Source organism: Lathyrus oleraceus, chromosome 3 (assembly GCF_024323335.1).
Source record: "Lathyrus oleraceus cultivar Zhongwan6 chromosome 3, CAAS_Psat_ZW6_1.0, whole genome shotgun sequence".
Taxonomy (NCBI): Eukaryota; Viridiplantae; Streptophyta; class Magnoliopsida; order Fabales; family Fabaceae; genus Lathyrus; species Lathyrus oleraceus.
The window spans coordinates 425,173,570-425,185,868 of record NC_066581.1 but is presented as its reverse complement, the minus strand read 5'-3'; the positions used below and the strand labels follow the sequence as shown (position 1 = coordinate 425,185,868).

The following is a 12,299-nucleotide window of genomic DNA, read 5'->3' as shown; positions in this document are numbered from 1 at the left end:
ATCTTCTTCAACATCTTCATCTGAGTTAGAACTGTCTCTCACTTTCCTCTTCTTCACCTCAACCTTGCTCCAAGACTTTGAGGGGCCGACACCAGTATCCTTCTTCGCAGTTTTGGCTGTCATCATTTCAGCCACAGACCTATCCTTTCTAGACAAAGTTTGCCCTAAAGAGCACAATTCTTCAGCAACTATATCTTTTTCAGAACTAGATGAATCATCATCCTTCTCATTGTGAGGTCCAACCTCAGGAGAGGGGTCCCTTCTTGATAGAGGAGTAGAAACTCCCTTTACAGAGTGTCCTTCATTAAGGATTCTCGTGACAAGATTTCTAATGACACGATCAGTGTGATGCATGTCATCCTTAGAGCTAGGAGTATGAGTAGAGCTGGAGGGGATATTAGAACTGTTACCTTGAGTATGGCATGCAGTGGCAAATGAGCTAGGAGCTTCGCGTGGGATGACAGACAGGGGAATCACGTCCAAAATATCTTCATCAAGAAAGTCCATAGAGGGCGTCCTATCCTTGTGAGTATGGTTGATAGAACCAGATGGTGTTGGATGTTGTGACATCTTGTTGTTCTTGTAAAAAGGTTTTTGTTTCCCTAGCAAAGAGGTTTGATGAAGTCGAAGGAAGGTGGGAATGTTTGAGTAGAGGTTGCGTGTGAAAATACAATAGATGGAAGTTCCAATACTAGGTGATGATTTACCATAAATGGGGCACTTTATTTTAAGTGGGCAAACAATATTTTTATTACCTTTTCCCCTCCAAATTAATTTCTACAAATTCTCATAGATACAAATCCCTAATTTCCCTTTTAGACATTCAAATTGATTAGCATCCAAAACCTTTGTCAATATATCAGCTAACTGCATTTCAGTAGCAACATGCTTGAGGGCTATGATTTTATCTTCCACTAGTTCTCTAATGAAATGATGATGAATATCAATATGTTTTGTCCTGCTGTGCTGAATAGGATTCTTAGAAATATTTATAGAACTCAGGTTGTCACAGTATAATGTCATGACATCTTGTATGACTTTGTATTCAGTCAGCATCTGTTTCATCCAAACCAGTTGAGAACAACTACTTCCAGCTGCTATATATTCAGCTTCAGTAGTGGACAGAGACACACAATTCTGTTTCTTACTAAACCATGATATTAAGTTGTTCCCCAAGAAGAAGCATCCTCCTGATGTGCTTTTCCTATCATCAACACTTCCAGCCCAATCAGCATCACAATATCCAGTCAGCATAGATCCAGATCCATGAGTGTACAACATCTCATAGTCACTGGTGCCATTGACATATTTAAGTATCCATTTCACTTGGTTTATGTGACTGACTTTTGGTTCAGCTTGATATCTAGCCCAAACACCTACAATAAAAGCAATGTCAGGTCTGCTTGTTGTGAGATATAGCAAACTCCCTATGATGCTTCTTTAGAGACTTTGATCTACACTAACACCATTTTCATCTTTCGAGACTTTCAGATGAGTAGGAGCAGGTGTCCTTTTATGACTTGCGTTCTCCATGCCAAACTTCTTAACAATGTTTTTGGCATATTTTCTTTGAGATAGAAAGATAGAATCTTCCATCTGCTTGACTTGTAGCCCAAGAAAATAGGTCAACTCTCCAACAAGGCTCATTTCAAATTTAGGTTGCATTTGTTTAACAAAATATTCGACCATATTATTTGACATCCCACCAAACACAATATCATCAACATATATTTGAGCCACCATGAGTTTTCCTCCTTCATTCTTAACAAATAAGGTCTTATCAATGCCTCCCTTCCTGTATCCATTGTCAATGAGAAACACTGGGAGTCTATCATACCAAGCCCTTGGAGCTTGTTTCAAACCATAGAGGGTTTCCCTCAACTTATACACATGCTTTGGAAGATTTGGATCTGTAAACCCTTTAGGTTGTTCAACATACACTTCCTCATTTAAGTAACCATTCAAGAAATCACTTTTTACATCCATTTGGAACAGTTTAAACTTCAGAATACATGTCACTCCAAGCAATAGTCTAATGGACTCAAGGCGAGCTACATGGGCAAATGTTTCATCAAAGTCAACTCCTTCAACTTGAGTGTATCCTTGTGCTACTAATCTTTCTTTATTTTTAGTAACCACCCCTTGTTCATCAGATTTATTCTTGTAAACCCACTTTGTTCCAATAACATTTATTCCTTCAGGTCTTGGAACCAATTCTCATACTTCATTTCTCTTGAATTGGCCTAACTCTTCCTGCATGGCATTGATCCAGAATTCATCAGTTAAGGCTTCCTTGGCATTCCTAGGCTCATTCTTGGACATAAAACAACCATGTGAGATCACTTCCCTTGATCTAGTTGTGACCCCTTTATTTGGGTTTCCTATAATGAGATCTTTAGGATGATCCTTCTGAATTCTGATAGAGGGTCCCTTATTAATTTTGTCAACTTCAGATTCAGCTTGAGTGAGTTCACTCTCATTACTTTTGTATGGGAAATCAGATGGGGCATCATTTAGAGATGTCTCAACATCGTCTGTGACATCAGTCTGTTGATCATCAACCACAACATTGATAGATTCCATCATTACTTTAGTTCTGGAATTAAAGACTCTAAATGTTCTGCTGTTTGTTGAGTAGCCTAGAAATATTCCTTCATCACTCTTTAAGTTTGGGATTCCTCTGACAGCTTCAACAGATATAATCCTCTTCATTCCTTTAAGATGCAGATAGCCCAATTTTTGATGCCATAGTTGCACTTCTTCTTCTTTGGCTAGAGTACACATTGATGAATAACCCGTTTCTTGAGAACTCCACATATAGGAGTTGTCCTTAGACCTGACTCCTTTCATGATCACTTCATTTTCTTTATTGTAATCAGACATTCAATTTTTGTGAAGTTTACATTTAGTCCTTGGTCACATAGTTGACTGATGCTGATTAGGTTTGCACTCAGTCCTTTAACAAGTAGCACATTGTCAAGGTTAGGGACTCCAGGGCAGTTTAGCTTTCCAATCCCCTTGATTTCACCCTTTGCTCCATCACCAAAGGTTACATAGTTGGTGGCATGAGGATGAAGGTCAGTTAGCAGGTTTTTGCTTCTAGTCATGTGTCTGAAGCATCCACTGTCAAAATACCAGTCTTCTTTGGCTGAAACTTTGAAGGAAGTGTGAGCTATCAGGTTAGTAGTACCAGTCCTAGGAACCCATAGTTTTTTGTTGACAGGGATGTGGTGTTTGGGTCTAGGTTGATGATGATAAGGACTAGGATAGCCATACAACTTAAAGTAGAATGGTTTTATATGGCCAAAATTTCCACAGTAATGACATCTCCATCTTTGGTGTTTTCCTTTATGATGTTGTGACACATGATGTGATATCTTTGGTTTGCTACCAGTGTGACTACACTCAGGTTTGGATTCATTGAACCCAAGGCCAGACTTCCAACTTTGATGTTTTCCTTTATGTTGTCTTTCCTTATGATGTTGTGACACATGATGTGACATCTTTGGTTTGCTACCAGTGTGACTACACTCAGGTTTGGATTCATTGAACCCAAGGCCAGACTTGTCTCCTGCCATTTTCCCAGTCTGGAGAATTTAGCATTCTGACATACTTTGTCATCTCATCCAGTTTGGAGTTCAAGAACACTGCTTCAGTCTTCAAATTAGAGATGGTTTCTAATTATTTTGTCTTCTCATCCTCCAATTGTGCTATCAATTTCTTCTGACTTTCCACTTGTTGACACACTTCTTCACTTTTGTGACACAAATTTCTGTAGGTAGTGGCTAACTCATCAAAGGTTACTTCATCATCACTTGAGTCTTCATCAGAACCCCATCTTCTAGTCAAGGCAGCCACAAGATTTACAAAATCTCCTTTTGTTTCACTTTCATCAGACCAAGTAGCAACAAGACTCTTCTTCTGTTTCTTGAGGTAGGTCCCACATTCAGCTCTGATGTGTCCATACCCCTCACATTCATGGCACTAAACTCCTTTTCCTTGTTTGGACTTTTCATCAGACCTTGTTCTTCTTTCAGCATCATTGGACCTACTGATGTCAAATGAGATGTTCTTGACATTAGACTTAGACCTCACATCCATCTTTTTCATAAGTTTGTTGAACTGTCTCCCCAGTAATGCTACATCATTTGCCAGATCTTCATCACTATCTTAACCACTTTCTTCCTCTTTCTCTCTAGTGTTTGACATGAAGGCTATGCTTTTGAATTTCTTTTCAGATCCATCACACATTCCCAACTCAAATGTTTGGAGGGATCCAATTAGCTCATCCACTCTCATATTGCAAATGTCTTGAGATTCTTCTATGGTTGCCACTTTCATGGCAAATCTCTTGGGAAGTGACCTGAGTATTTTCCTCACTAGTTTTTTATCTGACATATTCTCACCCAGGGCTCCTGAGGCATTAGCAATTTCAAGGATATTCATATGAAAGTCATGAATATTTTTTCATCTTCTTTCATCCTCAAATTTTCAAACTTGGTAGTGAGCAACTGCAATCTAGACATCTTCACTCTAGAGGTGCCTTCATGAGTGGTTTTGAGAATATTCCAAGCATCTTTAGCCACCTCACAGTTGTTCACCAGTCTGAAGATATTCTTATCAACCCCATTGAATATAGCATCCAATGCTTTAGAGTTTCCAAGGGCTAGTTCATCCTCTTCCTTGGTCCATTGTTCCTCAGCCTTCTTATCGGTTGTAACTTCTCCTTCCTTAGTAATAACTGGACGTTCCCAGCCTGTTAGAATAGCCTTCCAAGCCTTATTATCGAAAGATTTCAGGAAGGCTACCATTCGAGGTTTCCAGTAGTCATAGTTAGATCCATCCAGGATTGGTGGTCTGTGAACAAATGCTCCATTTCTATCCATAGTACTAGAAAGTAACATCCCTAAATCTCACCCAGAACCAGAGCAGGATGCCTGCTCTGATACCAATTGAAATTCTGGTATCATATATGAGATGTCGAAGGTAATGTCATGACATTAATATCTGAACAATATGAACAGGATAAAAGATAAAGTACAGTAATACAAGTGACACAAACAATTGTTAACCCAGTTTGGTGCAAACTCACCTACGTCTGGGGTCTACCAATCCAGGAAGGAAATCCACTAAACAGAATTAGTTCAAAGACTCTCAGTAAACAACTTCAAGTTACAGTCTTTTCACCTAATCTCTACCCGTCTAAGAACTCTTAGATATGAGATCCTACTCACTCCCCCTCAATCACAGTAGTGATGTAAAAACAAATATTACAATGAAAGAAGACACTCTTCAAGAACACATACTTGATCTTGCTTAAAAGCTTCAACCAAGTAAACACACACTCATGCTTCAAAGCTTAGAGTGGACAAATTACAACTCAAAAGTCAGTCCAATTCAATCATCTATGGATGAATGAATGGCTCACAATACACACAACCACACAAGACTAAAACCCTTATTCTCTCTCAATATTTCGTTCGTTATTTCTTGTGTATTAAAACCAGGTTTTCCATGCCCTTTATATAGAAGTGTTTGGCTGGGCTTGGACATCACACAACCCTAAAACTATTTTCCATTCATATCTTCTGATGACAGCTGATTATATCTTGTTGGAAAATAAGTCAATCTGGTTTTAATTACTAATTGAATGGCACGTTCAATCATCTCATCAATCACATATAGATTAGCACAAAAAGCGCAATCACACAATACATAACATTCAGACTGAATGTTCTGTATACAGATGTCTTGACATCGGGTCTGACATCTCAGTAAAATCCTGCACAACCACATTTTAAACACCCTGCAGGAACATGTTATCTCATGTCAAGACAACATTTGTGACAACTTGTGAACACTCTAGGTTTTACCAAAATTGTTGTCAACATATAGAACCAACAGGTAGGTAGTGGATCGTGAAAGAAATGAATGGTTCCCTAAGGCAGAAGAAGGAATAATTAGAAGTATGCTAGCTAAGGATTCGCATCCTCGTGCCTACCTATTCTCATTGTGCAATGAGAAAGTTAAACAAATCGTAGTTCGTGGAACCAAGAGAACAAAGAGAGAGAACATTGATGAAAAGTATAACTTGAACCAACAAAATGGTATCAAGGGGACCCACAAATGGATGGAACTTGGAATCAAAGAGTAACCAAACATTTACCAATAAGTGGGCTAGCATGGCTGTTGCTATTGGGTAAAGCCAAAAACAAAGACTTAATTAAGTGTCTGGGTGCCAATCAAACAACTCTTGATTCACAAGACAGACTACCGCTATATCGTCCTAAAAGGGTATAGGCGGGGCCCAAGAGAAAGTATTATTGTATACAAGGAAGCAATATATCACTGGATGGGGAACAAACAGTTCGAGATCAAAGAGGAACAATCTTGGATCGAAGAAGAGATAGACTCTGAATCAAAGAGCAAGGTGGTGTCTAAAACCAAAAAAACTGAATTAAATGTTTGGGGGACCCAAACAACTCTCGATTGATATGATGGACTGCCGCTACATCGTCCTAAAAGGATGTACAAGGAGTCCAAGGAGAAGTATAATTGTTCTTAAAAAGATAGTACTGATTGATGAATGAAGAATGTTGTGTTAATAAATAGGGTAGTTCACAAATAATATGGGTTCTCCTGCCTACATATCTGTCGCAGCCTGAAAAAATACAGTAGGTGCGAAAAAACAACCGGCGAGAAAGAAGTGACAGAAGAGTCGCCAGCGTGCGTTATTTATCCCAAAAGAGGGAAAGGAAACGCTCGAAGTAAACCTGAAGAGAGGAAAGGAAAAGACAAGGTCTCGCAACCAAATCTTGGGTTCGGGAGTCGATTATGCGAAGGGAAGGTATTAGCACCCCTACGCATCCGTAGTACTCTATTGGATCCACTCTTGTTGTTTCTTGTCTAAAGGGTGTATGTTTATCTAATGTACTATTTACTGAAAGAAAGGGTCAAAGAAAATGACTCGCACGGATGTCGCATCCACTGCATACGTATCTCATCTGATCATGAGAATCAGAGTCTTCGTAACTCGGCTACCTAAGGGTTAAGGATAAGTGTGCTCGCTAAGACATCGCGTCTTATGCCTACGTATCTCATCGGGAATGAGAATCAGAGCAAAACGTAGTTCAAACTAACTACGGGAAAAAAGGGTCTCGATTGCAACTAGGGCAAGAGAAAGGGAAAGTCTTGATCGCAACGAGGGCGAGAGAAAGGATCGCAACGAGGGCGAAAGCAAATAAGGATTAGTTGTTAGTCGTTAGTCAAACTCGGCAAGACATCGCATCTTGTGCCTACGTATCTCATTTGAACATGAGAATCAGAGTTGCCGTAGTTCGGCTCACGCACGCCAAACAAACAAACACACAAGCAGGCAAACATGGAGCCTGAGTGCCAATCACTGGACTTACATCAGCATCCGAACCAAAACACACACAAAAAGGCAAACGTGGAGCCCGAACGCCAATCACTGGACTTACATCGGCATCCGAACCAAAACACACGCACACTGGAACCCGAATGCCACTCGATGGACTTACATCAGCTTCCAAGCACACAACAACCAAACAAGTTAATAGGGAGTCGGGAACTCGAGCCTATAACTGTCAAGCGCACACACAAAAAGAAAGAAAAGTGTGCCCGGAGAGATCTCGCACGATCTCCTGCCTACGTACCTCATCTGGTATGAGAATCAGGGCGACGTAGTTCCCCTTCATAGGGGTTGCCATCTGAACATGGACTTAGAAAGGAGGACACCAGTTGTGTCGAAGGAGAGTGGGCAATGTGTTCACGTCCTAGCAGTAGGTGTCGCAGCTCGCTGAATCGAGTCTTAGGCAGTTACCTCTTTGCAATAGAATGGACTACATGCCACAAGATCGGAGACGCTAGGAAAGGTCTAGAAGTGGGGGAAGCTCTGCCCTAAAGTTGTCATGCAATATGTACTTAAGTGTTTAGGATTTACAAATGGGAATATCTACCTAATGTTAGCATGCAAAGAATAAGGGAATCCTACCTATGTTATCATACAAAAGGATATGGGAATCCTACCTATGTTATCATACAAAAGGATATGGGTATCCTACCTATGTTATCATACAAAAGGATATGGGAATCCTACCTATGTTTTCATACAAATGGTTACTATCTAATGGGTGCTACCTAATCGGAACAAGAATCGACGAATGGAGCAAGGAGAAGGGTTAGGGATAAGGGTAGATGGCGATGCATGAAGCAATCGACTTACAAGGTTGATGGCGATGCATAAAGCAATCGACTTACAAAAGGGTGGATGGATACGTGCTGGTTCTGTTAGGTTTTGAAAAATGATTACTCGACGTTGGATCGAGGTTTTGGTCTTGTTTTAAAATGGTTATCGGATGTTCATTTTATTTCTTGTATTAACAGATGAATAAAGAATGAAAGAATATTATACATTTCATGGGAGAGGGATACATTTGCTATGAATGGGGGTTGACATGGTAATCAAGCAATATAAATATATGCCTCATACACCATACAAGTAGGCAACAGTTAATCAACAATAAGATATTTAAGCAAGTATATAATCGAATCAAATAATCAAAAAAATGAAATAATGAGGCATTAAACAATGTATGAGTGTAAGCGCAAAGGAACCGGCTCATTGTAAGAAAGCCCAAGAGTAAGCTATGTGAGGTCGATGGCGATGCTTAAAAAGCAATCGACTTACAAGGTTGTAAAAAATGGGCTCGATATTAAATCGAGAAAAGTATGATTTTTATAGTTTTAAAAATGGTTTTGAACTAAACTAAAATACAACAACTATGCATTATTAACAAATGAAATCATGAGTATAATAAACATAAAAAGAAGATATTAACAAAATACTAAGAGGATAAAAAATGCTAAAGGAAGATAAAATCAAATAATAAGCAAGAGTACCTCACATGAGTATCAAACCCTCTCCACCTAATATTATGCAACTAAACTCTCTCCACTAGGCCACTCAATACTATCTGCTATTGAGATACTACCCTAAATATATGAACCGGAATAAAAATTTAAAATAAAAAAACAAAACAAACATTTTCATGGTTTTTATATTATCTCTGTAAAAAAGGTTAAGTTAGATGAATAAAAAAAAGAAATTAATTAAAAAAAGAAAACAGAAAAAAAGAAAAAAAATGGAAACGAAAGAAAACAACAGAAGCTCGTCTTCTTCCTTTCTCCCTAACCTCACGAATCAACCTTTCCAAACTCGCTCCCTCGCTCTCTCTTCTCTCGGTATCGCCCTCACAATCTTTACTCTCAAAGTCTCTCAAACGCAACCAAATCTCTCTCTCAAAATCGCTCAATCGCATCTCAACAAAGTCTGAACAAATACATGAGAATGATAAAAGGAAAAAGGAAAGGAAATCTTACAAAGTGTCACGGCGGTGGTGGTGAAGGATGCGCAGAAGCTGGCCTCCAGGTAATTGATTTTGGGATTTTAGGGTTTTCTTTGCTTCAGATTTTTGCCTCCCAGTTCTCTGTTGTTCTCTAGGGTTTCTTTCCTCACTGATTTCTCCCTTTTTATAATCCCATTGCTAGGGTTTGGATGAGATCAAAAGAGTATGGAATTGGAAGTGCTTTTTTTTTTGTGCTGCTCTGTTGTCTATCCCATTTTGGTGTTTGCTCTGAAAAAGGTAACATGTACCTTGTACTTCTTCTGTGAAAATGTTTCATTCTTGTTGCTTGTGAACTTTTACTGCCTTACTGAGTTATTTTGATTTTTTACTGCAGCAAAATTTCTCAACACACTTGAAGGAATGGAATGTGTGTAATATTGATACAAAATGGGCATCCTGTCTACTACTTCAGCAAGCAATTACAGGAGAGTCCTTATGTAAATACACCTCAGCTAGAGCTCGAACAAAAGATTTTGTTACATCACTATTTTAGCACAGCAATGTTAATGCGCATCTTGCTGGCAGATAAACCACGTAGCTCCAGAAGAAAAGTACAAGAAGCAACAAGCATAGAATCCTCAAAAATGCAAAATTGCAGTTGACCAAAAGTATAGTATCTTCATCCCACAGCCATTACCAGTATCATCTTAAGTTTGAACACTACTATCCGTCTGCTGGTAACAGTTTAAATCTTTAAGTTGCAAATCTAGTTCATGGTCAGACCGGGGTTTATTTCCAGAAGTTTTCTACTGTATCCATTGCATCATTCTCAATGAGTCTGTAAATAATTAAGGGAAGGATTGGAAGCAAGCGTTTTCCTGAATAGTTCAAGTAACTTTTAACATGCTCAATTTTAACAGAGTGAACACCTTCATTCGGTATACACGAAATTACTGTCCCTATGGTTGTTTGGAAATAACCGAGTATGGTGCCGTTTTTGTACAATGATGAAAGTTACTGGAGGCTAATAGTTTGGTTCTAAGGGAGCACATGCCTTCCGGATTGCGTCCAACTCATAGAGTAAAACTTGATAAAAATGTCCTTCACTTACATCATCCTTGTAAAATATGATTCGCAGGGCTTTGTTTGGACTCTCCGCTGCGGGATATCTTTTTCCTTGGCTTATCAGCATGCTGTGTCTGGCAGTGACGAATGGAATCATCAAAATTATGCAGCCAGTAAAAGATTTTAGAGCTCGAGGGTGTGAGGCAAATGTTGTGTTCACAACTGGAGGGCTATCGGATCCAAGATCTGGCATTGCACCTGAATCTGGGCTGCTTGAATTTAACACTGAAGGCGGAGTACCATAGCCGAAAGTTCCTGTTCTCGATCCTGAAGATGTTGGTGGAACCGTTGGAATTGATGATGGAGCTGTTTGAATTGATGGTGCAGTTGTTATTGGACTTGGTGGTGGTATTGCAGTTGGAGTTGATTGTGTAGGTGGTGTTGGGGATGATATCGTTGGCGTCGAGGATGACGACGACAATGATGATGGAAAAATGCAAGAACTAGAATTTGGATTTGTGTTAATTAAGGTGGCAGCGCCTCCAAAGTTGCAACTTGTTGGAGCTGGATTCTTTTGATAGTAACTATTGAAAGCAAAAGAAACATGACTCTGCAAAGTGACTGGACTGAAACAACTCCCACCCTGCTGTATCTGAGAACAATCAGCATCCATTCCACAAGCATAATCCAGTGCTGATTGAAGGGAGGCTTGTGGAGCACCTGCTTTCGCCACACACCAACTCTGTCCCTGAACAGAAGGAGCATTTGTGTTTGAAGGAGGGTTTATGACAGGAACAGGAACACTTCCCGATGGAGGTGGATAAGACGTTACAGGGTTGGTTACTGGTTGCGCACCTGGAACAGTTGAAGGTGTTGTAGCTGGATTGAAGACCGGAACCGGTGAATTGGTTGGATTTGTTGGAGGTAAAGGAACAACAGGTGTAGTAGAAGGAACCGTTACGGGCATTGCAGCTGGATTTGTAGGGGAAATCGTGACAGGATTTGTGGAAGGAACCGCTACAATGGTTGGTGTATCTGAGGGTCTAAAGCAAAGGTAGTGGTGTGCTGCAGGGTTTATTTGGCTTATGGCATGGGGTTTAACAGGTATGGCCTATGGCTTGAGACAGTTGCAAACATTTGTGGCCTTGCTGCAGTTTTGACACATGACTTGGCTTTGGTTTTGTAGGTTCACTCATGGAAACTTGCATCTGAAGTAAGCAAAGGGAGCACACATGGACTTTGGTGGTAAATCAAAACAAGATAGCGTGAGATTAGGTCCAAGTTTGGGAAATATAATGCATGGTTGGTCTGCATGTTTGGTTTAGTCTCGCAAACATGATGCATTGATGCTTCAACTGCAGTAGGCATTGCAGGTTGGTGCAGAATGCTTGCAAAAACCATTCGAAGTGATGTTCTGGAGCTGTTTGCAGGTTTTAGGCAAGACAAAATGTGTTACAAAAGGATGTGGAGTGGGCTGCTGCAGCAGCAAGGCTAACATGGTGTACTTCCCTTGGCTTGACCATGTATTTCCAAAGTTGGGTGAGTTGTTTTTGTTGCATTGCACTGGTTCCACGGCCTGTTGGATTAACCACGCTTTTGGCCTAACACAGGTTGGTTCTTTCTAGTAGGCCCATATGGAGTGCTTGTAGTCTGCAATAATCAATAGTTTGGTTTGGAAATGTGCAGGATAACTTACACAATATTCTTGTGACTTAGCTCAATATTCTCATGCGTTGTTTGTTACAGGATTCCTTGTGGTTTGGCTTGGACAGATGCAGGACTTTCAACAGGACCAACTTGCTTTTCCTTTTGACTTGGTGCAACAAGGCCTTAATACATGAAAAATGGGGATGTGTTTCTATGGGT

At 39.9% G+C, this 12,299-nt stretch overlaps 1 protein-coding gene across 1 annotated transcript; it reads right to left on the bottom strand.

Annotated features, from left to right (window-relative positions):
* Positions 1-10,392: 10,392 nt before the first annotated feature.
* LOC127131534 (uncharacterized) lies at positions 10,393-11,834 on the bottom strand. Its single transcript, XM_051060451.1, has 2 exons — positions 11,769-11,834; positions 10,393-11,544 (listed from the first exon to the last, which is right to left on the bottom strand). Exons 1-2 carry the CDS (start codon positions 11,832-11,834, stop codon positions 10,393-10,395), a joined length of 1,218 nt encoding a protein of 405 aa, XP_050916408.1.
* Positions 11,835-12,299: the final 465 nt, after the last annotated feature.

Excerpts from the sequence above, each read along its gene's own strand:
- LOC127131534 (XM_051060451.1), bottom strand. The coding sequence starts at position 11,834 with ATGGTTTTTGCAAGCATTCTGCACCAACCTGCAATGCCTACTGCAGTT. Across the intron at positions 11,545-11,768 it reads TTGAAGCATCAATGCATCAT|GCCATACCTGTTAAACCCCA; the intron begins GTTTGCGAGACT and ends CTCAAGCCATAG.